Consider the following 25764-nt stretch of genomic DNA (forward strand, 5'->3'; position numbering starts at 1 on the left):
TTTTAAACGGGCTTTAACATTAATAAGGCATCCCAAATTGGGCTTTGGCCCGTCAACATACATCCAATAACATCAGGTACCCAAAAAAAAAAAAAATACACATTGACATACAAGAGCGTGTTTTACATTTTATAGAAAATGTATTTAACAATATTAAGACCTAAATAATTCTCAGAATGGACTATCAAAAAACAAAATCTACTTTGATGACATATATATTTAAATCAATTGTATTGAATATATCTATACAACACCACCCCCATATTTCTTCTCAAATCAAACAACCTCATTTTCAAGTGACACAAAAGTTTCATGCATATTTTTACTATTTTATCAATAAATAATGAAAGATCAATTGTACATTGGTACAAGAGCAAACACTTCTAAGATTAACATCCTACTCATCCTACTCCAAGATGGAGGATGGCCAAAGACGCTTCCACATTTCAATATCTTCTTTACAATTTATTTTTCGAATTCCTCCATAGAACCCGTCTTCCTCGTTACCTTTCTCTCTATGATCTCTCCTGTTAATCATCGTTTTTCTCCACCTTGATCCGACTGTGTACTGGTTAAATTCCAACACCATCATCTCTATTTTCACCATACATCAACACTTACCATTTAGTACAACATGTGAATGCATAGATACTTTTGACACAACATTAATAGAGAAAGGCTAATGCCATATGATTAGGGGGTTTATGTTGAATGTGACAGCCAAAACAGAAATATAAAGTTGAGGACTCACCGCTATTATGGCATTGACAATGGTTTAGATTGCCATCACAAGATTCCATGTGTCCAACAACACTATACCACCATCCTACACAAGCTTGTTTTAGAATCATATATATTATGTCCAAACCACAAGCATTATAGATTATACTTACCATAAGGAAACTCTTTGTTCCTTCTCCACTGGATCTCTATGTGGTCTCCGGGTTTTAACTCATTTAGAGAATCTGACACATAGAGATTATGGGGTGATGCATCAACGGGAGCTGCTCTTATCCTCTCCCATGTCACGTCTTTTTCAACCGCAATTGCTCTTTTACCATGTGGTGGATACCTAAAATCCTCAATACAGTATAGTTTATAGCATTCTATGAAGAATAAGCAAAATATTGTGTTGAATATGGACATGAAATATTTTATACCTAGCTTGAAAAGTATTAGTGTCAGTGTCATAGCTGAGCTCAGCATCATAGCATGACAACATGAACCCTACATGTCCATTCTGCTCTTACACCAAAAAAGCCCTCACTACTTTAGTCAAACCCATAAAGAATAAAATGGAGTAGCTATATATGTTTATGAAATCTATGATTACCTCACGGTTGTAAACTTGAGCTGGAAACCAAAAGCGACCTGTTTCGAGGGATAGGTAGAAGTTCATGGTAGAGTCAAGAGGGATTGAAGATGGATATCTCCTCCTATGATCATCATCTCGAAAAATGGATGAAAGCGATCGCATAAGAGATATGATTTTGGCCAAACCAAGATGACTAGTTTTGTGATGAGGAGAATCGAGATGATATGGAGAAGATAGATAGCATTGCCATTCTTTGTGAGCAGAAGGTCCAAGGATTTTTCCCCATTTAGTCTTCAAGTGTTTCTCCCATAAATGATCACTTACACATCTCTCTCTTAACGAGCTACAGACCCTAGCCATGGTACATAGTTCAGAGGGTGGAAGAAGTTCAAGAATGCAGTCGAGTGGAAGGTCAGGGAGGTCAAGAATTGACATTTTTCCGAGCACCGGAGAGGCTAGATCGGGTGTGATCTGGTGTAGACTGTTTGTAAACAAATACTTGGAGAAGTAGAAGGAGAGCAAATTTTTGGTTTTAGATGCCCATTGAGGAAAGGATAAAGATTTGGAAAAGAAGAAGAAAGAGAGACAAGTGATGAGCAAGTATAGAAGCATTTAGAAGGTACTATTTGTGTTGTGTTGCCTTTAGATTTGTTGTTTCTAGGAGTATAAATGGATGGAGGTGATAAATAGATAGCCAATTGGGGTTATGGGATAACATAACCTACTCATGGAGACTAACAATTCTTTCTCTCTCTTGTTTATGAACTTGAAACCAAGTTGTTGAAATCAAGAGAGAGAAAGATAGAGTTGGACTAACAAAACCTAGATTATATATAAAAACATAAACAACCAATGAGGAAGAAGAAGAGGAGGAGGAGGAACAAGGATTAAGATAATTCTCTTGGCACCTCCACCTTCTTCAGAAAACAAATTTCTTTCTTCTTCCTCCCAAAAGTCTCAATTCTGAAACAAAACAAAATTATGCAAACAATCAACTAGTCCTTTCTTATAAAACTCCTTATTTTAGACAAAATTATCTATTTTTTCTAATCTCTAACGCAAAATAGCAAATACTTTCATTAGGATAATTAAGACGAGAGGTTCCTACTTATTTACCTTTTTTTGTCAATAATTTCAAAGAGAGAACACTTCGATTTTCATTCCATATATATCACAAAATCGTTCTTCAATATTTATCTCTTATTAGCTAATTAATCCATTCTCATTTCTCTAACCTTGAAGACTCGTATAAATTCTTCCGCCTCCAAACATCTTATACAACATAAAAAAAATGAGAGAAAGGAATAGAGAATCATAAGCTCCTCCAAACATCTTATACAAACACATCGCAGCAGCTTTCACGTTTCATGGTTAAAAAAGAAAGAAGCACTTACGAAGTGTACGTGATATAAATTCTGAACTTGGGTTTAAAGGGTTGTATCTCATGAAGCCATGAAGGCAATAAAGAGAGTTAAAACCTTCGTGAAAAGGAATCAATACAAGGTTGGCTTGTGACTTAAGCTAAGAAACTAACACAAGGTGAATGCAAACAGCAAACCAAATTGAATTATAAGCCTTGGAAAACTAATATTATATTGTTCTAGAGAGAGATCAAGAGAACTTTCGGCTAAACAAATTCGACGAGAAAACAGTAAATGAAGGTTTTAAGACGGTAAAATTAACTAATTATTTGATTACACTTCAAATCCTACATACTACTTTTACTTGATAACGCAAAGAAAGTTCAACAAAAAACTTCAAGGTTGATTAAGGAAATATGGAGTCATCAAAGAGAGATGATCATTGGAAAGCAAGTTCCACATTACAGTTAGATAAAGAAAAACACCTACTTCGTTCTTGGACAACAAAAAAAAGCCTAAAATCCAGAGATCGGTACAACAAATCGATTTCGAAGTTTCTATTCTAGAACATAACATGATAAGCGCGATATTGATGATGACTTCAAATGACAAGCATGCTTCAAGATAAAACTCACGAAATCTCTCTCTTCTGGTCTTCTAGTGTATCCAGCAAACTCGAAAACTTCAAGACTATCCAACAAACATTTAGGAACAGAGCTCTCATCATTATATATCCAGCTAACATGTTCAAACTCCTCATCAAAGGATGGTTCACCCTGAGATTAAATTTTTGTGAGAAAAGAGATAATTAATAAGACTAGTGCCTTTAGATTGCCAATGAAGAAACTTACATCGACAACAATCTTGAGGACTCGTAGTTTAGGAGAATCTTCGAGCAACCGAACAAGTAATTTGGACCAGTTATCGCGGTATATATGTAGGTTCAGATGTTCAAGCTGATTGAAGTAAATACCATTATGATACATAGACTGCACACAAAAACATAACCAAAAAAAATTATGATTCAGTCTCAAGAAAAGAAAAAACAATTTAGCCGTTGTAAGTGATAGTTATAAGAAGTATACCTCGTCTTCAATGTCGAGTAATACGAATAACGAAAGGCGTTTAACAGATGTGATTGATTCAAAAAGCCTCTCAACATCTTGCTCAACACTAAGATCTGCTTCTTCCACGTTAGGCATATGCGTAAGCAAGTACGAGAAATCTTCTCTATAAAGGCCAGGAACTTTTAAATACTTCAAAGCAGGAGTAACTATCACATAACCATCACACGAATAAGCCCCGTCTATCGGTAAGTTTAGTCTAAGCAAAGACGGAACAATAATCACAAGAGTTTTGACATTGTCATGCATATCTCGATGAATAGTCAAATCTTCAAGAACAGGACAATACGATAGAAGTAGTCGAAGAGATTCTTCGTTAGAGTATGCCACAGAATCAAGCTCCAAAGTTTTCAAACAAGGAAGAGAAACCGTTCGAGGAACATCAACAATAATGGAATGGCCTATAAGTTTCAAAGTGACGAGCGATGTGCAAGTATACAAGCTGTTTGGTAAATCTAATAACACAACAGGTTTGTCAAGCCAAGACAAATCACAATAGTTGATAATCAGCTCACGCACGCGGCGAGAGATAGTAGTAACAACCCAATGCTTAATATCCTCAGGTTTAAATGATGAACTAAAACATTGGAGATGAAAGCTTTCTATAACCTGAGGTTTAAGTAATCGCAGATTCTTGGTGATAAAATCCTGAATAGGAAGATCTGATTCGTAGTGATTCATCACGAACGTGAGTTTAGGTACCCACAACCAAAGGAACTCCCATCGTTTAGACAAAATGCTAGTTGATACAACTTCTTTTGTCGGAAGACAGTGTAATATCTCCACTAGTAGTTCATCAGGTAACCCACTGATTCTGTCCATATCTTTAACAAAAACCCAATTGTTGTAAACTGAACTTCGATTTTATCATTTAATTTTGTCAGACCCTGAAATAAAACATTAACAAACAAGTAAACAGAGAAGAACTAATAAGGATTTGTCTGAAAGCGAAAGAAACCAAAACAGAGTAACGAGCCAAAATAAAAAACCTAGAAAAAAGCTGGAATGTTGAAAACTGAAAAACCCTAGAAAAATACCTGAGAAGTTTCTTTCAGTGGAGGCTGGATTTTCGCTCTGGTAATCGGAAGCTACTAGAGAAGTTTTGCCAATGACTAGAGTGTATTTGATGTGGATACTCTTTTATGGGCCTCCAGTAGCCAATTATTAGGCCTTTGATAGATTTTTAGCCCAATCACGTTTTGTTTTTCTTGTATTCATATATATATATATATATATATATATATATATATATATATATATATATATATAAATTGACAATTTTTTTGCAAATATTTTATTTGTCTCAATGATCGAAGGATTGAAGAATGTAAGTTTTTCATGTACCTAAAGAGTGAGGATCTTCTCAAGGAGATGGAGACTCTTTTTTAAACCTTTCTTTCTCATCTCTAAAGTGATGATTGCCTTTACTATTGCAAATTTTTAGCCTTACCCTTTCACTTGACCTTGTATCAAATGTTAACGGAGTAAAGGTGGATATGGAAGAAGGGTTTGTCTTCTGAGGCTTGTTTTTTAAAGGTTTTGGGAGGCTTTTCCTTGGTTATTTGCATATTTTTCTTTCCAATGCTTTTGGCATTCATTTTGATATTTCTTTCCTCCACTTATTAGTGGAAACTTATTTTCCTGCAAAATAATTTGCTTGTTCGTTTTTGAACAAGATTGACATAAAGGTGATGAGAAAAAAAAATGGAGTAGAGAAAAAAAGAAGAAAAAGTTGATATCGATAGAAGAAAAAATGTGAATGGCTACAACGGATCAAACAGTGTGGGATAAGCGAATTGACTAGTGTAATATGGTTCAATTGTAGTTCGTTGGAGAAAAATTTATCATATGAAAACGTATGTTTAATGTGTAACAAACGGTACATGAGAATGTTTGAATGGTAATTATCATAAATATAGTTTGGTATAATCAAATCCAATATTAACTAATTTTTAAAAATGTTTAGAGTGATCAAACCAATTGTTATTGAATGAAAATGTGTAAATTAATTTGTATATATTGTTTCAGATTTACTTTGGAATAAAAGAATAAAATTCAAAATTGTTTCAGATTTACTTTGGAATAAAAGAATAAAAATCAAAAGTTCTGCATCTAACCACATATTTTTAATCACATTTTGAACCGCACCAGCAGGTTCTATCTAAATTAATTTCTAAACCTAAACTACACTTTCATATACAATATGTGTGATTGGTGAATAAAATTACTTGATCCGCCTTTAATCAGGCCCGATCATGTGCATGTGCTGAGAGTGCCAAAGCAAAGCGTCCATCAGACCTTTTGGGTTTTTTCTTTAGTAAAAAAAAACCCAAATATTTTATTTTCAAAAAAATTATGTTGCAATATTGGGTCTAATTAAGTTATGGGTCCGCTAGAAATTTGAGCTCGGTCTGTCTTTGTTGCGAAAGCTATATGCATCATCGAAAACCAAATGGTCTAATTCTTGCTAGAGAACAAATGCAGCAAATACGTGCTTCCCATTCATTTCCAAATGGCATATGTATTTTTTAAGCCAAAACACATGTTCTGCACTTTTGCCTTTGTTTTTCTAGCATTATGCAACGGATTTTTACTGATTAAACACTTTCATAATTGCATGAAAAATAATTTTCCAATCGAAGTAAAAATAATAATATTACCAAGATTCAACCAGTTTCATTCACACTTCTACTATATATGCTATTTGTTTGTACTTTAAAAAAAGAAATCACTAATTTGAGCATGGAGAGATAAACATGTAATTTATCATCTTATTATTAATCAGTTGCATAGAAATATTAAAATGTATTGACCTCTCCATCTATAAATCACCATATATATTATATTTAACTAAAACAAATGATATTTTTGCTCTTCTAACTCCATGATGGGATTCCTGGCTCTCACTGCAACTGGTGGAGATTCGTAGCATTTTTTACGACAAGCCGCACATTCAGATGCTGGTGATGAGCGTTTACAGTGCTCTCGACAAATCTTACTGCATTCTATCTCTGATTTTGCGTCGCCTTCTATCACTATTACCGCTAGTATCATAATTATAAACGTCATGCTAATTACTTTTGCCATTTTTCTACTTTAAATGTTTCTTCTTTATGTCTATGAATGAATTCTTATGAAAACCTCAGTATTTATAATTTTCAGACCATGATGACTACATTGTTTTTCAATTAATATTAGTCAAAGTTTTGTTAACTTCCATATTTGGTCTCAATTTGTAAGGTGTTTTTTTTTATATATGTCATACTTTATGTTCAAATATTTTTTAGATTTTGATATGTTTGAATTCTCCATATGGACCTATTTTATATTCTTTTTTTTTTTTACCAATTCGAGCATGGAAATGAAAACTTACGGTTATTATAGTTGACTGCATTAAAAAGGAAGGAAAATTGCACTCTATAGCCATAGAACAATGAATAATTAGTAGAATAATCATTAGATTCAAAATCAAAGAGTTTTTTTTTCCTTCATTACATAAGTGGTACGGAAATTCAAGTTACAGATAAAAAGTTTCAGAATACAATGGAGAGTATGTTTAGAGTTTCCTATCAGATGGCGAGAAGTCAAGTTCATAGATGTAGAAAGACAATATGGAACATAAACATCACAATTTCTTGAAAGCTAAGATGAGATAACTTTCAACAAGATTAAAAAAGATTGGAAGACACGGTTATATTTCTCCTCTGTAGCCACCAAAACCAAAATCGTATATTCTAGAACTAGATATGGCCACATTCTTGTGGTGCTCCAGTGATGAAAGAGTCTCGAATACGATGTTCGAGATCACTACGACACTACAATAAGTACAGTCCTTGACACCACTTGCATTTAGCAATGGTCTCTACTTTTTATATTGGATCATTCATGGGTAACAGACAGGGGTAGAGGCAATATGTAAGGTTTGTTAATTTTGGAAATTTGACCTCCATCAAAAAATATTATTGGACCTCATCAGATATATATATATATATATATATATATATATATAATATAATAAAATAATAGGCCCATTATAGGTTAAACCTAATTATTATTTTTAAAATAGGCCACTTAAAATTTACGTAATTTTTCAATCCTACTAAAAAACTCCTATCTTACAACCACTGTCTTTATTAGAGAAACAATACCCTTTTTTTTTTTTTCGTGCACCCAGTTTTAAGAAAAGTGTTACTTTGCCACATAACTTATAAAACAATCCTTCTATTTTATTTATATCTATTTAGCAAATTAACAATCCATTTATTTATAAGTTATCGAGCATTTGACTTATAAGTAAATGGCCAAAGAGAGATATGTGATACAAGTTAAAAGGAAGATTAATGGGAAGTGAAGCTTAAGGTCTTCTTCCGGTGAGGGAAGTTTTCATATGGACAAGCTCTTCTTTATTCGCTCCCATGGAAAGAGCCATACGACCAGCCTCTAAGAATCGTTTCATAGCATCTTCCATGTACCTCTTCCCTTCAATCACTGTCATTCCTTTGCTTATTTCTTTAGGAAATGTTGTGAGCATATTATCACCTTTTAGAACCGCAGCTAGTTGTACAAGCTCTTGCTGAAACTCAGTCAAAAGAGCTTTCTCATTTGCCTCTCCCATTCTTATCTTAACCGGTTCAGGTAGTGTCTCGGGGCAATCAGTTCGAGGCTCCTTTCGGATTTGTAAGATGTTCTCAAAAGTGCCAGCCCATTCATCTCTCTTTGTGAGGAAAGGCGATGATAGATTGAATAGTTTCTTCACAGTCGCGGGGATTGAAGAGTGCTCGTACTCTGACGATGGAAATGGAGACCCGTTTGGTCCATGTACGACCGTTCCTTTCTCTATCCATGGGGACACTGCTATTGTTGGTACACGAATACCTAACCTGTTAAACTGAAATAGGAATGGATCCGGTCCAACTATACCATCCGGACTAGGAACATTGCGAACCGGTGTGGGCACGTGATCGAAATACCCACCATGCTCGTCGTAAGTGATAATCAATAAAGTTTCGTTCCATTGTGGGCTCGCCCTTAGGGTCTCGTACACTTCCTTTATAAACTTCTGAAATGTGTAATAACATAACATGCAAGTTTTAAGTAAAACTTTATGTAATAATATGTTTCAAAGTAACTATAAACTAAATAAAAAACAAACCTGTCCTTGGTAGACATCATGTGATGGATGATCATCAGAAGCCGGTTCCAAGAGGGTGTCCATGTAACGTTGCTCAATGACAGTGTAGGCAGGGAGCTTGCCTTGCTTTGCATGATCCTTAAAAGAGTTCCCATAGCTATGGAACTTAAAAACGTATTTGAGTTTCCTTAGGCTTTGATAAAACAATACTGCCGGAATATTCTGGTAGTATATACCGAAAGAGAATTCTTCGTCGTCAAGATTGTCGAAAATGGTTCTTTGAGGATAACCCTTTGCAAGGGAGATAGGGTTGTTGCTGGTGGCTCCCGCTGACGTCCCTGAGTGTACAAACATTCTGTTTGGCTGTGTCGATGATGGAACCGATGCAAACCATCTGTTATTTATATATAAAAAATATCAGATTTATTTCATTTTAATATCAAATTAGTGTACTAATGAATTTAATATGTACTAACGGTAGTTCGCCCCCCAATAAAAAAAATACATGAACCAACGTTCGTTCTTCAAAAAAAAAACATGAGCGAACGGTCAAACTCCAGTACACACTACCACAAAGAGAGCGCCAGTAAGACTATATTATTAGTACTTAACAAAAACCAAAAAAAAATTATATACGTAATAATAATAATACTTCCATAAACCATTTAACAAAATAATAGATATCGATAAATCTTCCATATAGAGAGGAAAAAATATAAGATATTAAAAAATGGAGAAATATCGACGGGAAAAAAAGTGTAAAGGAGAATATAACTGAAGTGGAACATATTTAAATCAATAGTTTTAGTAATATATTTTAACGAAAAATATTACGTAACATACTAATTTAGTGTTGTTGTAAGATGAGCATTTGCACCCAAAAAAAAAAAAAAAACTGTTTAAAGATGAGCCAACAAGACGACAAAGGAAACGACAACAAGATTATATGACGTAATACTAATTCCAAAAAGACAGTGAAAGTATATTATTATTACCTATCGAAAACAGCGAACTCGGAGACAAGAGACTTGTAGACAGGAACCTTATCAGGTTCAAATCCATTCATAACACTTGCCGACATGTTACCACTAGGGTCCTCGGAATATGCTTGTTGAACAAACCCGTTCATCGGTGGAGGATCCATTGATGTATCATTTGACCCGAATACTTGCTCTCTTATCGCTTGAAACGAATGACCAGGGTCCGGATCTACGTAATGCGAACCTGACCCGAATTTTATTTTTCTAGAGGAAGGGTCCGACACCGAGACCGGGTTTGACTCCGACCCGTCCACACCGTTGATCTCCGGGTTTAGTTTCTTCATCCATCCAAGCATGTGATCGAAAGATCTATTTTCCATCACCACAACTACGATGGTTTTGATCGGACTTGTTGCATGAACATGGTTGTATAAAATCGTGACGGATAGTAGTTGAATCAAAGCAAATGCTTTAATAGACATTTTGTTTTGGGGGAATGGTAGATTTTGATGGTGGAGATGATAAATGAGTGGATAACTTTATAGGCTTCTTTTTCTATTATTTGTTTTTTTCTTATATGTTTGTATTTTTCTAGGTGTGCATGTTCTTTTTTTTTTGGTCAAAGGTGTGCATGTTCTAAATCTCTCTCCAAGCATGTGTATATATTATAAAAAAAGATTGACACAAGTAAATGGAAACGAATTTTAAACAATTTTTTATTCCCCAAAGAAACAATTCAAAAGGAACAAAATTAAAAAGACAATCTCACATTTTTTATGTATTAGCTAAAAGAAAATTCTAAAGCAGATGGTGTAAATTAGGCCTCCATATATTCAAAAATTCATAAATATTGATTACCAAATACATAGATAGCATATAATAATGATAAGTAATTACAAGCCCTTTAACAAGCAAATAATATACTACTGATAAATTGACAAGTGAAAATTGTATTAATAAATGACTGTGGTAAAAAAGATGTCAAACATATCTTTGGGTTATATATGAAGGTAAAAAAGATTAGCACAAATACATGGAAATGTCTTTTAAACTTTTTCTTACTACTGAAAGCAAAGCACTTAGCTTCAATATTAATCACAACAAAGAAAGATATATTAAACTCTTAACAAGCAAATTAAAACTTATCTAGAAATTTACTGAAAAGCAACGAAGAAAATAAATATTTTAAAAATAACAAAAGGAGTAAATTCCTTTTCCATCTAAAAATGTTTACATAAATCAAAAGGGTATTGGCTTGGTTGATTCATAGCCACTATTGGATTCTTATTCATGTTTTGATGTTGTAATGGTTGAGAGGTAGATCCAACCGAACCCTGGAAAGTCATCACTTCGGGGAAACTGACATCATCTCGAAATTAGGGTTCCCATTGCTACTACTTCCTTGGTATGGATTGTAGCCTCTACGGTTTGAAGTTTCATACCCAATTTGCTGGTATGTTACAGGTTTAGGCGGTTCAGGTGTTGGAAACCATTGATCTATTAAGTAATAACTTTTATTCTCCCTTAAACTATCAATGTTAATTATTCTTGTTGCTTCATTTGTGTTCCTAGCTCTCTCAACGTCTAGATCACCCCCTAAAAAAGCGTCCTTAGTGGTGCTCTTAAACTGTTCGACTTGCACCTCGAATGGAAGCACCGGTGGATCACGAAGAGGAGAATGCTGCATGAAATCAAACTTCTTCCTAAAAGACATGATAGTTTCCCTTGAGTAAGATAGTAATGTATAGATCTCACTTAAGTTAAGATCATGGATTCTACGACCGCGTTGTAGTTGCATCATCAACTCATTACTGACATACTCTTTATTCTTCTTACAACTCTTTATCAACTTTTCATTAACCTTATTTGTCTTCTCATTTAGAAATAATTCAATATCCATCTCTTTCTTAATATGCTCATACCTCGGTAAAGCAAAGAAATCATCTAGAAGGCCACGAGCCTCTCAACTGATGGCCAGACCATTAGCTCAGCTTCATTAGGACTGAAAACGATTGTACAAGCCTTTATATCACACAATATGGATAGCTCCCTCACTTTTTTAACTAACCCTACCCTCCTTTTCCTTAAACTTATTGCTCTTGTGTTGTCATTCTCTATCCATGCAAGTTTCACCTTCTTTCTTGTCATCTTTTTGATTTTAATCTCTCTCTTTTAAAATTAAAATTGTTGCTGGGTATGTCATACGTGATGAAAGAACAATGCTGGAAAATGGAAATCATTTATATAGAGTTGAAATAAATGGATAAGATTTTGGGCACCAATTCTAGTCAAAAGAAAGAGACAATATGAATCATTCTTAAAGATGTAAATTAATTACTATTTCTTAAAAGGTGTAGACTGTTTCTTGGAGGTGCTTAAGATAAACCGAATCTTTTCTATCTAAACCAAATTGAAAATATATATCCAAACCAAAATGAAATGAAAAAATTGTTTCTAGTGGAAGCCCCATTAGACCAATGATTGATGTAGGGTTAATTCATGCTTCTATTCAAGGCATGCGGTTTGAGTTCTAGACATTGCAATTTATTAACAAAATTGTAGATTAATGAAAGCAAGTGTACAAAAGATCTCTAACGATGTACAATTGAGCCGTTCACCGTGATTCTATGCAGAAAGGAAAGTGTAGTCATGTCATGGATGAGCAATTCTAAAAAACATATCTAAAAACAAGTTGGGAACATAGTACATAAAATCATTTGCAGCATCAAACGGTTCCAAAATAGTCGATGGAGCTGGCATTGAGCTATTACAAGTAGACGATTAGGTGTTCCGTTTGTGGAAAACAACATGTTTTAAGGTTATAACTTCTAAGTAAATGATTTTCAGATTAGTCATTTACCCATCTCAATATCGATGGGATTTGCATGAAAGTTTATGTAGGAAGGAAGAAGAAAGGAGCTTCAAGCTGAGCTGGCAACTGACGAGAAACTGTTCAAGTGGATAAGATAATACAGTTAGTCTGTTAATAGAGAAAAGATTTTAGTACATCGAGTGCATAAATACAACTACACTTGTAGAAGTCATTCTTTCTGTTTGGTATATTGTTAAAAAAGATTACGTATTCTTTCTTAATTAGTTGGAATAAGATTCGGATTTTACGTTATTACCAACGGAGTGAGTTGTTCAAATAAGTAATTCAGCTGAAGAAGTTACGGAGTGAGCAGATTATTTTAGATAATGGAGAAAATTGACTTAATAAGCAACAAGTTTAATCCCAAAATATAAAGGGACAAGTTGTTTGGATATCGTCTACGACCCAACAACTACAAATCCTGTCATCAGACCGTAGTTTTCATTGTTGGTCCAAGGAAACCACAAATATTTTCTACTTTCTCATCAAACATTTACAAACGACAGTATTTCTCTATAGAAAGAAAAAAAAAAGCACGGTAATGATTGGACTTTACAAAAGGATATACAAGGAAGAAATGGTCAAGGATGCGAAGGCGGAGGAGGAGCGGTAAGAGCGTAAGTGAGACTGTTGGATGAGTTCTCAATAAAGCCAGCCACCCCTGCCGCTGATTGTGTGTTTGATGGCAGGAACAAGTCATGCTTTTGGTCTTTATATGCACTCCACACCTGTGACAGATTCATATGAGTTTTTTTAACAACAGAGAACTACTATGTTGAACAAGACTTTATTCCTAGTGTTTCAATATCACAACTTACTTCTGACGCGTCAAGTATCTCACGCACTTTTGAGCAATGTGCTCCTTCTGTTGCAAAACCATGCAATACCTGAGACATATATTAATTATTTCATCATTCACATGTGTAACACACATAACAAACATCTCGCTAACAAATTCAACACTAACCTCAACTGCAAGTACCCGCCCGATTGATGCTTCCGATTCATTCCATTTCATGTGAGAACTGAGCCCATACCTACCCCCCGTCCTCCAGTCAAGCAGCCCAAGAAGAACCTCAATGAGACCAACCCTACCAATTTTCACAATCATTTGTATCAGACAATTAGATATATCTCACCCAAATCCACTTCTTCTAAACGACTATTTTCCACAATTTTATTCTGTAACTAGGTACTGTCAGATTAACACTTCAGCAGTCTTAACAGAGTTTTGCAGTTAGAGATAATTAAGATGTGAGCACCCGTCAGCTTGAGTACCAAAGACATTATCATATAGTAACATGATTACTCACTTTAGACCCTGCGCAACAAGCGCATCTCTGGCCCGATTTCCAGCAACAACAACACGCTTAAGTGTCTCGAGTGCTAAAATGCTTCCACCAAGCCATCCTATTGCTTTCATGAGAAGTGGAACCACCTGGTGTTTAATCAACTTAAGAGTCATTATACATGTCATAGGTAACACCAACAACTAGTTTCCATTTTTAACAGCGTGTGGTAGAGTAGGAGGAGAGAAATAGAGTAGAGAACCTGTGCATTTCCAGCACTAGTTGCAGCCATTGCTTCAGCACATGTGGTACTAGCTGCAAGTTGATGAAGCACACGTAAACAACTAAGGCGCACACGTTCTTGAGGGGTTTGCCCAGGTAGACTTGAGGGATCAGTAGACTCATTCACTCCATCAGAGCCAATTTCTTCAGCCTTCACTTCGCCAGAAGACATTGTTTCCCGCCTCCCCTCATATGCCACAGCAGCGACAAGTTTTGGGACATACCCAAGATGTCCAATGTGATCTGCAAGTGCAGGATGCACACGCAACAAAGAAACCAATGCAGCAGAGAGAAGGAGAGGGAGCTCAGGGTCAACAGGATGTTGTTCGTAATGTGTTGCGGCCATTGCTGACAAATACTGATCCAGCAGTCCTTCCAAGAATCGTTTTGGATTTCTCAGAGGAAATTTTGGATCTTTTAAGAAACGCCTGACATAGATTCCACCAACCTAGAGAGAAAAATTTCATCAATAATTATGCTTCCACTTAAAGGAACTCTTTCCCTGCTGCTCTGATTCATATATAGGGTTAAATAAATAAAATAACCTGTGGCTCGTCTCTCATTTCTTGTTGACCAGCTGACTGCTCTGGTACATCCCATTCAATAACAGAACCCTTCTGTTGTTCACGATAAATATCTGATGCCATGGTTGCAATCTGTGCGGATAAAGATGCTGCCATTGCTGGTGTCCACACAAGTTCTGGAGTCTCAGTGGTCCGCTCAAGTGCATGGACAACAGCCTCCCCAGGTCCATCACGAATTATAGATACAAGACCGTCAGGAAGGAATCTCACAAGTGTGATAGCAACTCTAGGCCCATGCATTGGTTGTGCGACGAGCTTCCCCAACAAAGAAGCCGCTGCAGCTCTTTGCTGCAAGGGAATTTCTTCTGCACAAGACCATTTTGTGTCATTGATTCCACTTTATGTAATCAGAAAGCCAATGGGAGAAGAAAAAGAGTTGAGAATGATTACTTTGCAAAGGCAATAAAAGTTCCAGAATGTATACTACTCCACCATGTTTTGCAGCAGCCCAAGCAAGTTCTGGTGTGCTTGCCAAAGCATAAAGAACATGGAGAGCACCCTCGCGAAAAGAAGGTGCAGAATGAAGCATTTGTAAGAGGAGAAGAAGACTAGATCCATCAGATACCATCGTCTCCAAGCAAGGAGCATAAGCTGTTAACCGAGAGAGGACATTGAGGCAGAGTTTTGGAATATCTGTTTTTGATGCAATGGCCACAGAAAAACATTCAAAGAGAGGTAACAATCTCTCCTTAGACGAAAACACTGAAGCCAGATCTGGATACTTTGTAAGCAAGTTCTACAAAAAACGCAAAGAAAAGGTTAGGCATGCTATTATTTGATATCTACACATTCACATGCGCCAGATAATTACCTGAAGAGCAGTCAATCCTAATTGGAGGTGATCAATCAGAAAACATTCTTCGTTCTTCATCCCCTCAGATGATGGCTGATGATCGGAATGTTCTTCAATCAACGACGGTTCTGCGACGCTACTTTGAAGCTCTGGAGTATCATTAGATGAGTTTCTGTCTTCGATCAAATTTTGGTCCTCGGAAACAGAGGGCAACTCAGTATGCACTAATGATGATATAAAGTCGATTAGGGCATTGCAGAATGATTCTGGTTCACTGATCTCTGAGTCGGGTTGATCATTATAGACCTTCAAGTAAACATTGCCAACAAAGACCTCTTTTGACAGTGCGTCATACGAAAAAGATTGAGCATTTTTCAGATCATATGAACCATCAGGGCACTGGCAGGCGCGTTGTTCATCCACAAAATTTAAAAGCTCTGATCGAGTTGCAGAGTTCCAGATAATCTGTGAATCAAAAATTTGATACAATTACAGTCTATGCACCAAAAGCTCAACATGATTTTAACACTCAATGAAGTGTTCATCAAGATTCTGTATGCGCATGAGAAGAAGTATCTTAAGAAATAGAAATTCTGCAATATAATGACATCAAACATATCTTTCTTATGAGAAATACAAAAACACAAGACCAAACATACGTGGAGATGTGAATTCTGAAGATGTTTATGCACCAGTCATTCATTTCAATATTCGTAAGCTGCTCAGACAAACAAATCAGTAAAAGATATTGTTTACCTCTGGTGTCTCCAAATTTGTGTTCAGTTTGGATAACAAATCCTTGGCAACTTCATCTTTCAACAAACTAGCAAGTTTTGGCGTCAGTAATGCTTTGAGAACATCAGCCGCAGTAGCATTGTAAGGTGTCAAACTCTCATCTGCACACAGCCCAGTAAGCCTTGATAGGGCTTGTGATGCTTGTAAGGCATGCTCATTCTTGGCAATTTGAATGCTAACTCCAACCCCATGAGACTCGACAGAATTAGATTCCTCAGCAGTTGAGTCATACTGTAGTAATAATGGGAGAATATACCTGATTAAACAGACATACAAATAGAAAGAAGCACAGCCATTAGTCATACTTGTCACAAGCAAAGGTCCAAATGAGTGTAACAAAGATACAAAGTCCAGGTGGAAAACTGTGCTGCTGAATATTGGATCGCCATGCCTTCATAATGATTATATAGATAGACATTATACATGGAATTTTATGCATGGACAACAGAGCCACCAAGATTCTGTCTTGTAATTGAACAAACACATATTAACAGCGACAAAGAGAATAAGAATATAGCTCACCATAAGGCACCAGCCTTTAGCAGACCATGCTGAAGTTCGGGGAAGACAGAAACCTTGGCAATGGACTGGAGAGCAGCATCAACGGCTGCAGGCACACGTTCTAATTCCGTACAGTGCACAATGTCTTCAATCAGACTGGGTAACTCTAGAAATCCAGCCCTCGCACTCTCAAACTGACTTATTACCGAAAGTGTACGCATTACATTTGTGACAATGATCGCAGCTGGTTCGTGTTGTGAAGTTGTTGGCTGAACCACACACATGCAGCGGGAAAGAAGAGTTGATAGAAGCTGCACACCACCATCTCTCACTAATTCTTCACCATTCAATGACGAGGCAGCACAGCTACACAGAAGATAACAGGAAAGTAAAATAGATAACATTGAAGGACTAGAAATAAATAAAACTAGAATTGTACAGTTTTAGCAAGAGAAATAAGTACGTTAACGAAACAAGCTCAGATGCTGCAACAAGAAGAGGGGATCTATCATTAGATAGAAAGTTGTTGTCATCCTTGTCCACTGTAACTGCATCAAGTAACATCGGATAGCCAGCATATTTGAACGGTCGTAACACATGTCCATAACGGCGATATAAGATGCACTGCGCTTTCAGTAAAAGCAGCAACCTCCACGGCTGAGGACCTTGCAATCCTTGCATTGTTGCCTATAAGCAGAAGAGCGAATATGTATAGTATGATAAATATGAAATCTAGAGACAGAAGTATATATAAACACAATCATATATATGGACCTAAAACACTAATCTACAGTGGAATAGCTTCAGAGATAGGAGTATACTATAAAATTCTTAGATACAAATCGACTATGTTCTTAGCAGAACTAAATGATAACATCATGTACATACTATGATTAAACACTTGTTTGACAAGCAAACATATGGAAAAAGGAAAAAGTTGACCAATGTTATCTCTACTAATAAGAACACAGCAACATAATGAAGGGGAATTCAATTTCTACATAAAGCATTTATCAAATAACTTGAACATGAAATAACTGCTGGTGTCCTGGTGTGCTGGTATCCAAGAATATTGCACTTTTCAACATATTACGTGACCATCCAATGGTCCAATGTTCTAAAAGACCGATACAATAACACACAAAGATGGTAAACATATAATTGAAAAAAACATCAAATCCCAGATAATGATCAAAACTTTGTAGACGTACCTGTAGGCATTCATAAGCTTTTTGAACAGCCAGGAACTTTTCTCTTCCTTCTGGATTCTTGTCAGGATGGTACCTCATTGCAAGCTTCCTATACTGGCGCTTTAGTTTCTCTTCATCAAGGTTTTGAATTTGTTTGGATATATTAGATATTTCCTCATTCAACTCAACTGAAGCAGTCCGGTTTAGGTCATCACTTGATACATTGTTCAGGGATATTTCTAGAATTTTGCAAGCTTCTCCTTCAGAAAGATCCATGGGTTTCCTAGTCAACTCTTCACGCCACATCACAAGTAATGATTGTAAGAACTCAACATGTTCAACAATCGGCCAATTAGGAAATTGAATCTCATCACATAAATTTCTGAGATAATAACGGTGACACCACATCTCATCTCTAAGTTCTGGATACGTAACAGGTGGCATGGGAGCATAATCATAGAGAGAATGGCAGTGCTGTGACAATTTCTGAGGATAATCACCAAGATGCTGCAAAACCTGAGGAAATAAAAACGAGAAATTAAAACTGAAGAATTGAAAGTGATAGTTTACAGATAGCATTCAAGAAAATGACCTAAAGCCCTCAGTAGCGAATATGTAAATACCTGACATATAAGATTTTCTGCTCGCATTTTATGTGTCCATATAATCTCCGGCGTATCGGAATCAGAAACCATGCCAGCTGCAAACGCAGCTGGTCCACTGCGCTCTAATACATATAGTAAGGACTCTGGGAGAAGACCACCCAATACGCTTCGTTTAGCCAGGGGCAGAGAGGAGGAAACAGTAGCTTCTTCCCCACCATGGAAAGCTTGATGGACATGGGTGACCGAGAAGAGTTGTGCGATTGAGTAAAGATTAGATCCAGGGTAAGCAAGGGCAAAGTAAAAGGCCCCTGTACTGTACAGTCGGATCATTGCCTTAGAGTTTCTGGTAACAACGTCTTTCAAGAGAGCAGCACCAGCCTCCACAATAACTGGTTCGCCAGATAGCAAAGCCTTTTCAAAATTATAGAAAGACATCAGATTAACATAGGGTTATAATAAACTGTTTTCGGTCAAGGAAAAAAAACAGCTCAAGACTACAACTCCCAGTTTTTCGATGAAGGAAAACTAAATGAGAAGATTTCAAATACTGATTGATTATTTTGCAACTCATCTCTCAGATAATACTCAAAACTAGCGCTTTGATTATTTTACAACTCATCTCTCAGATAATACTCAAAGCTAGCACTTAGACAGCAGGCGTGCCTAATGCCATTAAATAGTAGGGAAGCTAGGATCCTTGGCTCAGCTTAATAACACTTACCAAACACATCATGGATGCAGCTAGAAGAAGAATTACGGAGAGAAAGAAAGAGATTACCTGAGCAATGTGAGGAAGACAACGTGTACTAGACAAGATACGTTTTACTCTTGGTGTTGGAGTTACAATCTCTCCAGCGTCATCCAAATCTGAATGTGCCGAAACCATGCTATGTAATATGGACAATGCAGCATCCCCTACCTGCGTAGTATTTTATCAATTAGAATGAGTATTGCATAAAAATGTAAGAATAAAACAGAGGAAAAAGGTAATGGACATGAAAAGCATATGTCTTCTGGAAAGTTAAGCATGATAAAATGAAATTTCCATAGCCAGTCACACACATAAAATAAACCATAAAGCTTAACCTGACTAGGTGTGAGGACTGGAACTCGAACAGCTACTGCCCATCTAAGTTCACGGATATCACGCAATTTCTTCCAGTCTGACATTCCTAAAGCCCGACACTTTGTCGTCCAGTCAATATCCTTTTTGGACCATAAACTTCTGATGACGTCCTTCTCTACAGGTCCCACTTCTGCACCACCTTTGTCTATGTACATCCATTCCTTAGGTGGTTCCATAAATGCAGTAGCAGCAATTAAATTGGACTGTAATGGAATAGGAGTCCTCTCCGAGTTTTCATGAACAACAGTCAGCAGATCTACAGCTAGGACACAACCACCAACCACAACACAACCTTCGACGTTTAACAAGACCTTAACTAGGGCCTGCATGTACCAGGAAAAAGTAAGCAACCAAGCATGAAAAGAATATCTCCAAAATGATTTTGTATGTGACGACGTAATGCATACATCAAAATTTACTGAGAATAAGTGGAGGAACAAGAATAACTAGAATAAAAAGAACAAGAAAGCAATATTTTGAATAGTAAATGATACCTTTAGGAGAAGTAGTAGGCGATGCCTCAAAGCTCTATCATTCGTCCTATCAATCAGTGCTGTAATATGTGCAGTGCCTTCAAAAGGACCTATTGTGTTGTAGTGTTGCTCATAGACAATCGCCATTGCTCTTGCACAAAGCTCCCTAACAGAAGCTCCTCCCCCTCCACCAAAACCATCAAGCCTACTCATATCACACCAGTCGCCTGATGAACCCAATTCATCTGGAACAGCACCATCAATAGTAAGCCCCATATCAGCATCACACTGGAAACGATGATAGAGTGCCCTGAAAAAAGCAACTGGATCACGGAGAGGGAAATCTTGTGCCTTGCCAGCGTTGCCACTTTCAAGCAATAAGCGTAGGTAATACTGGCCCACACAAACTTCTTTTGATAAGCTACGATAACTGACAGAGAATTCAGAATAGTTCCAAGATATACGTGGGATAATCTCCTGGCCAGTTGTGGCCTCGACATCACCAGGGGAAATATCTTCTGTGCGCTCTTTCTCGACATCTAGGTTGTGGACTTCAGCCTTCAAAGCTTCTATTAATTCTTGCCTTGTACGCTCATTCCAGATGAGATCTGCACGATTATGATCAAGGCCAAAGGCTCGCCAAAACTCACGCCAATTTAGAAGTAGCTTTCCGGATCCTACAGCTGTACTTTCTACAATAACTTGAGCAGGTGCTGGAAGCACTGAATTCTGGATGCCATACAAGTTTGGGTCAGAACCAACCACATCGGATGCATTAGTCTCAGGTTGCTCATGCCCATTTGCATTTGTGGTGACTGAAGCAAATGCTGGATAGCCATTTTGTGAAACCCCTGCAATAGTACTGTCAACACCTGGAAAAGCAGAAGCCTGAGGATTGGAAGCTTCAGAGGAAGAATCTGCTGCCCGCCTTTGAAAGTTATCGGGTACACTAGCATTTGCACTCATATGTTTTGCTGCATCGCCAGCCTCAACATTATTACCAGGGGGAAGAGGAATATCTTGAGCACCCATTCCCTTAGCTATGCGACCTCTTCTCTGCTGAAGTAATCTTTTCTGCCGCCTATTTGTTGAAGAACCTTCTTGATCTGTATCATCGACAACATCATCGGGACGTGTATGCAAATATGCAACAAGCCCAGGAGGCAGAACTCGAGACAGTAGATCCAAAGCTGGTTGGTAAGAATCTGCCCAGAGTGCCACAAGCTGCCTACTTACCTCGCGCCGCTCACTGGCAGGAAGGGAAAATGCATTCAATAAATGTCTCAACAAAGCACCATCGCGCAAAGCAGCATCACGCATTGACTCTGCAGCAATTGCATCTTCTTCAGCTATTGTACGCATGATAACAGCAATGGTTTCCCTAACACTCTCTGCAGGATGTGCAAAGAGTGCAAATAAACGACGTCGTAGGGCAGCTATCTGTCGTAACAATTCTACAAAAACAGTGTATTGGGTAGTCTCTCCGTGTGGATCACAAACCATAGCCTCAAAGACTTCAACAATCGCCATGGAAAACAGAGGTGAGACTGACATGGGTTTCAATCGATTGACCAGAATAGTAACATAACCCTGTTGAGCAAACAAAACAGACTTGGTATGCATGATAGTTGCATGTTTTTCTCCTCTGGAATCTGGTGCAGTGCTCAGATCTGCTGACCAACCGCCTATGAGGGACGCAATAAGCCCCGCAGCTTCAGCAGCTACACCTTCAGAACCGTTCCTAAGTAAACCCATTATCCTGTTAACAGCAGCAGGGAATGACATTATATGGGATGCTGCACTCCTGGATGACAATAACCTACGCAAACATGTAACAAAGCCAATGACAGTTGCTGCTGCTTTGGGTGAAGGAGGTGGCAAAGGAGGGGCGTCTACAGGGAGATTTGGAGTTGATGGTAGCATTGTAATTAATGCCATCAAAGTCACCTCAGGGACTTCACTATTAGCGGGCACACCTGTATACGGGATACAAGCATTGAACTCCCTTATTCTGCGCCATAATCTAGCCCTACAACCAGGAACAGAACCACCTTCGGCAACTGCATCTTTTGCAGCAGCAGCTAAATGTTTCAGATGTAGGGAGCAAGTTTCCAAATCAGCAACAAGATGTTGTGGTCCAGAGATCAAACTAACCCTTCCACAAGGTGGATCAATGCGATGACCAGGCATAGTAAGCCTTGGTAATACTGGTATCGGGCAGTGTCCCTGCATCAAATGTCCCCCCATATATTAGCATTCCTATCTCAAACGGATTTAGCATAGCATTAATATATGAAAATGTTTAGGACAAACATATCACATTCTAAAAATGACGAGTATACATACTTCTGTTTGCAAAGTATCGAGAATAGCTGCAAGTAGGTTGTCTCGGGATATGCTCGCGTAGACCTAGAGTAAGTGTCACAGAGGTTAGCTAATTATCATGATTATTAGTATATAACATGAAGCAGAAAAAACTTACAAGAACTGGACATCCATCACTGAATTCGATAGCAAACATTTGGGGTTCCTCAGCGAACCGGACAAGTGAACTTACTGAAGATAGAGGACGAACGATAACAACCTGCACACATCTAAGCAGTATTCTCAGTATTTGACAAAACAAAACCAAACTGGACAAGTAGAAAGTTAAAGCTACGTCCTACTCATTTTCAGTCTTTACTTTATCATCCCAAACATTGTAACTTATTTGACTTGTGTTCAACTTAAGGCACAGCTATATCATGGGAAACTTTTTACATTAAAACTCTAATAAAACCAGAAACAAAAACATTAGAACAAAGAATAGGAACGCAGCATAAAGTAGTAATATAGATAGAAATTGTGTCTAAAACCGTGTTGCCAACTTACTTCATAGTTATCTATTCGTCTCTCAACAAGGGAGGCCTTAGTAAGAATAAGCTGAAGGGCTACAGCATCCCCATGCTCACCAAGTCCTCCTTTGGGGCCAATTGCTAAGCTTAGTCCAGGCATGTTCAGAGTTCCATGAGCAGCAGATCTTAATCTAGTAACAGACCACCACCCATTAGGAGTTTCTTCAGCTCCAACTGCTTCTTTAGCTGCATAGTCAATAATTGGCATCAAAAATAATATAAAGAAATCATAAATAAAAAAGTGATCTAGACAAGACACAAATATAAGTACCCCTTCGTGTCATATACTCTGATACTGTCAGCAATTGTGAATCATCGACTGACAAGAATACCCCAACCATGGACTTTGCAGTCTTAGCCTGCAAATGATATTTGCAATCATCAAGATTAACAATAAGTTAGCACCAACTTCTCAACTAATGTGCAAGCATATCATTTATACCAAACTTGCGACAATGGAGGAATTTGTTGTCCCGGGTGCAGCTCTAAAAGCTTTTGACTTTCTCCCATACATGGGACACAGAACAAACCCAGCAGAGTCCGCAGATTTTGTCCGGTATGCATCAGAGAGAAGAATGATTGCTGGGGAACCCATGTCTCTGAAATCCAAAATCCAGCGTGAATTACCAGATTTTGAGTCGACAAGCTCCAGACCGACAAAGGTGATCTTCAATTTCTGCAAAAGAAAAAAAGAAAAAAGAAAAAGTCACTTCATACCAAAATCTAATTCGAAACAGTTAGTAAAAGCACCTCAAATAATTTCTACTACCAGTCGCAACTTTCAAATGACTCTTGCTTCTTGCAATAACAAAAATTGAAAAAAATTAAAATCAATCCCATAGAAAATAAGAATAAGGCTACTCATGCGAAACAAAAAGAACTCCCCCTGCTTAGTTCATGATTACAAAAATTTAAGAGCACATCAAACATCGAAAAATACTAACATCAGCTTAATGCCTAATACCAGACTCTGGCTAAAACTATCTAAAGATCAGAAACTTCAAATATGTTGAGCAGCTAAAAGCCTAGTCCGACTTGACCTCAAAACCAAAGCAACAGTATCATACTATCAGAGAAACCATGCATAAAAGATTGAAGATGGAGCCACTGTAAGAAAACTACTTACATAAGGAACCCATTCTGCGTTCCGTCTCCTAAGATGTAGCACCTGAAACTCAGCCACAGGTCTAATTTGATTCCATCTAAGCCGATACAACTCGGTCAAAATACTCGCTCTGCACCTAGAAGAGAACTTCATAGCCTTAAATTTCCCTTTCCCATCCGTTCTAACATTGACAGTAAACTCACCACCAACACTCTCCGTGTTCTCATCTCTTCCAACCAGAGGTGAAGCACCATCAAAATTACTTCCAGTATCATAAGAATTAGTAACAGCAAGAGTATTAGGATCAAGCGTAACAATTCCGCCGCTCGAAATACAAAGGATCCTCTTATAACGACCTCTCCATGAATGTTTAACAACAAGATACCTAGCTAGATACTCCGGCTCTTCCACAGCACCGCCGGTTGTTGAAGCAACGGCACCTCTAGAGACGGAATCCATAGTCCGATCAGATCCAACGGAATCGATAAACTGTAACGTGTTGTTTCGAGGAGGATTATTAAGAAGAGGTCGTAGAAAATCCCAGAATCCTACCCTGGAATGATCGGAAACGCCAGGATAATGGCGGGGGTGGGACTGATTCGCCCCCAGTTCTTTGACTTGGTTATAGCAAAAGCCACCGGGGCTAGAAGGTCCTTTTGCAACAATCGGATCCAAAATGGGAAGCTTAAACCCTAATTTTAGTCGTATGTAAGAAACCTCGGGGAGAAGATGAATGCGATCGATTTGTTCTTGAATACGAAATTTGGTGAATGATGATGATCAGAGGGAAATGAAGCAAATTTTCGATCTGAGATTGGGAGAGAAAGAGTCGTGAATTTGTGTGTTGTTGTTGTTGCTGTTGTTTTTACAGTGTGACGACTTTGTTTGAGAGGGTTAAAGGCTAAAGGCCATTTTTGATTCGGTGTCTCTCCGGTGCAAATGCAATCATCATCAATTCTTCTGTTCCTTTAACGCGGATTAAACGTGTGTCAAAATGTATAATTGTCTAGATTACTATTTCTTTGGCTCTTTCAACAAATGAATTAGCACGTATATTAAAAAAATATGAAAACTAAAAATATTACTAATTAAAAAAAAAACAGAAAATCTATATGGGAAACATTCTACAGTAAAAGAAATGTTAAAATATAGCTAAACATTTTTTACTGTAAACTGAAAACATTTTTTACCACCATTTATACACTGAGACCAGAACTCCAGAAGCATAGTACTATTCCAATCATGTAAAGACCAAAATACAATGAGACTCTTCACCTTATTGAAACCGAGATCAACTGGCCACATTCCAATCAACTTTACATGTTTACTTATGTTAATTGTTGG

The 25764-nt window shown here is 37.3% G+C and overlaps 6 protein-coding genes and 1 long non-coding RNA gene across 9 annotated transcripts; 1 reads left to right on the forward strand and 6 right to left on the reverse strand.

The window, feature by feature from the left end:
- Positions 1-13: 13 nt before the first annotated feature.
- On the reverse strand, positions 14-2308 carry AT2G26850 (F-box family protein). 2 transcript variants are annotated; one of them, NM_001336094.1, is made up of 5 exons: positions 1334-2308; positions 1161-1240; positions 894-1072; positions 752-813; positions 14-594 (listed from the first exon to the last, which is right to left on the reverse strand). In NM_001336094.1, the coding sequence occupies exons 1-4, from the start codon at positions 1925-1927 to the stop codon at positions 776-778; spliced, it is 891 nt and encodes a 296-aa protein (NP_001323577.1). In that variant the 5' UTR covers positions 1928-2308; the 3' UTR covers positions 14-594; positions 752-775. The 2 variants fall into 2 exon arrangements, with proteins under 2 accessions (NP_001323577.1, NP_180253.2); NM_128242.5 differs by having other exon boundaries at positions 752-826.
- A 679-nt stretch (positions 2309-2987) lies between these two features.
- On the reverse strand, positions 2988-4985 carry AT2G26860 (FBD, F-box and Leucine Rich Repeat domains containing protein). Of its 2 annotated transcripts, NM_128243.5 has the most exons (4): positions 4838-4985; positions 3762-4687; positions 3528-3665; positions 2988-3452 (listed from the first exon to the last, which is right to left on the reverse strand). In NM_128243.5, exons 2-4 carry the CDS (start codon positions 4620-4622, stop codon positions 3234-3236), a joined length of 1218 nt encoding a protein of 405 aa, NP_180254.1. In that variant the 5' UTR covers positions 4623-4687; positions 4838-4985; the 3' UTR covers positions 2988-3233. The 2 variants fall into 2 exon arrangements, with proteins under 2 accessions (NP_180254.1, NP_001318294.1); NM_001336095.1 differs by having other exon boundaries at positions 3011-3452; positions 3762-4881.
- A 1592-nt stretch (positions 4986-6577) lies between these two features.
- On the reverse strand, positions 6578-6907 carry AT2G26865 (uncharacterized protein). The gene has a single exon (NM_001084496.2). The coding sequence runs from the start codon at positions 6885-6887 to the stop codon at positions 6651-6653; it is 237 nt and encodes a 78-aa protein (NP_001077965.1). The 5' UTR covers positions 6888-6907; the 3' UTR covers positions 6578-6650.
- A 1056-nt stretch (positions 6908-7963) lies between these two features.
- NPC2 (non-specific phospholipase C2) lies at positions 7964-10519 on the reverse strand. The gene is made up of 3 exons (NM_128244.4): positions 9927-10519; positions 8953-9325; positions 7964-8859 (listed from the first exon to the last, which is right to left on the reverse strand). The coding sequence occupies exons 1-3, from the start codon at positions 10391-10393 to the stop codon at positions 8155-8157; spliced, it is 1545 nt and encodes a 514-aa protein (NP_180255.1). The 5' UTR covers positions 10394-10519; the 3' UTR covers positions 7964-8154.
- A 424-nt stretch (positions 10520-10943) lies between these two features.
- AGL41 (AGAMOUS-like 41) lies at positions 10944-12137 on the reverse strand. Its single transcript, NM_128245.2, has one exon. It carries the CDS (start codon positions 11809-11811, stop codon positions 11257-11259), a length of 555 nt encoding a protein of 184 aa, NP_180256.2. The 5' UTR covers positions 11812-12137; the 3' UTR covers positions 10944-11256.
- Positions 11257-12059, forward strand: AT2G26882. The gene is made up of 2 exons (NR_140675.1): positions 11257-11364; positions 11484-12059. It is a non-coding gene; the product is annotated as an other RNA (long non-coding RNA).
- Positions 12138-13104: 967 nt separating the features above from the next.
- Positions 13105-25409, reverse strand: GRV2 (DNAJ heat shock N-terminal domain-containing protein). Its single transcript, NM_128246.5, has 22 exons — positions 24442-25409; positions 23758-23991; positions 23587-23674; positions 23293-23501; positions 22904-23005; positions 22768-22830; positions 20443-22647; positions 19909-20271; positions 19601-19741; positions 18841-19233; positions 18239-18733; positions 17491-17714; positions 17049-17393; positions 16488-16782; positions 15750-16196; positions 15329-15674; positions 14900-15243; positions 14335-14802; positions 14097-14221; positions 13751-13874; positions 13602-13670; positions 13105-13511 (listed from the first exon to the last, which is right to left on the reverse strand). Exons 1-22 carry the CDS (start codon positions 24877-24879, stop codon positions 13365-13367), a joined length of 7665 nt encoding a protein of 2554 aa, NP_180257.3. The 5' UTR covers positions 24880-25409; the 3' UTR covers positions 13105-13364.
- Between the last annotated feature and the right edge of the window lie 355 nt (positions 25410-25764).

Source organism: Arabidopsis thaliana, chromosome 2 (genome assembly GCF_000001735.4).
Source record: "Arabidopsis thaliana chromosome 2, partial sequence".
Classification (NCBI taxonomy): Eukaryota; Viridiplantae; Streptophyta; class Magnoliopsida; order Brassicales; family Brassicaceae; genus Arabidopsis; species Arabidopsis thaliana.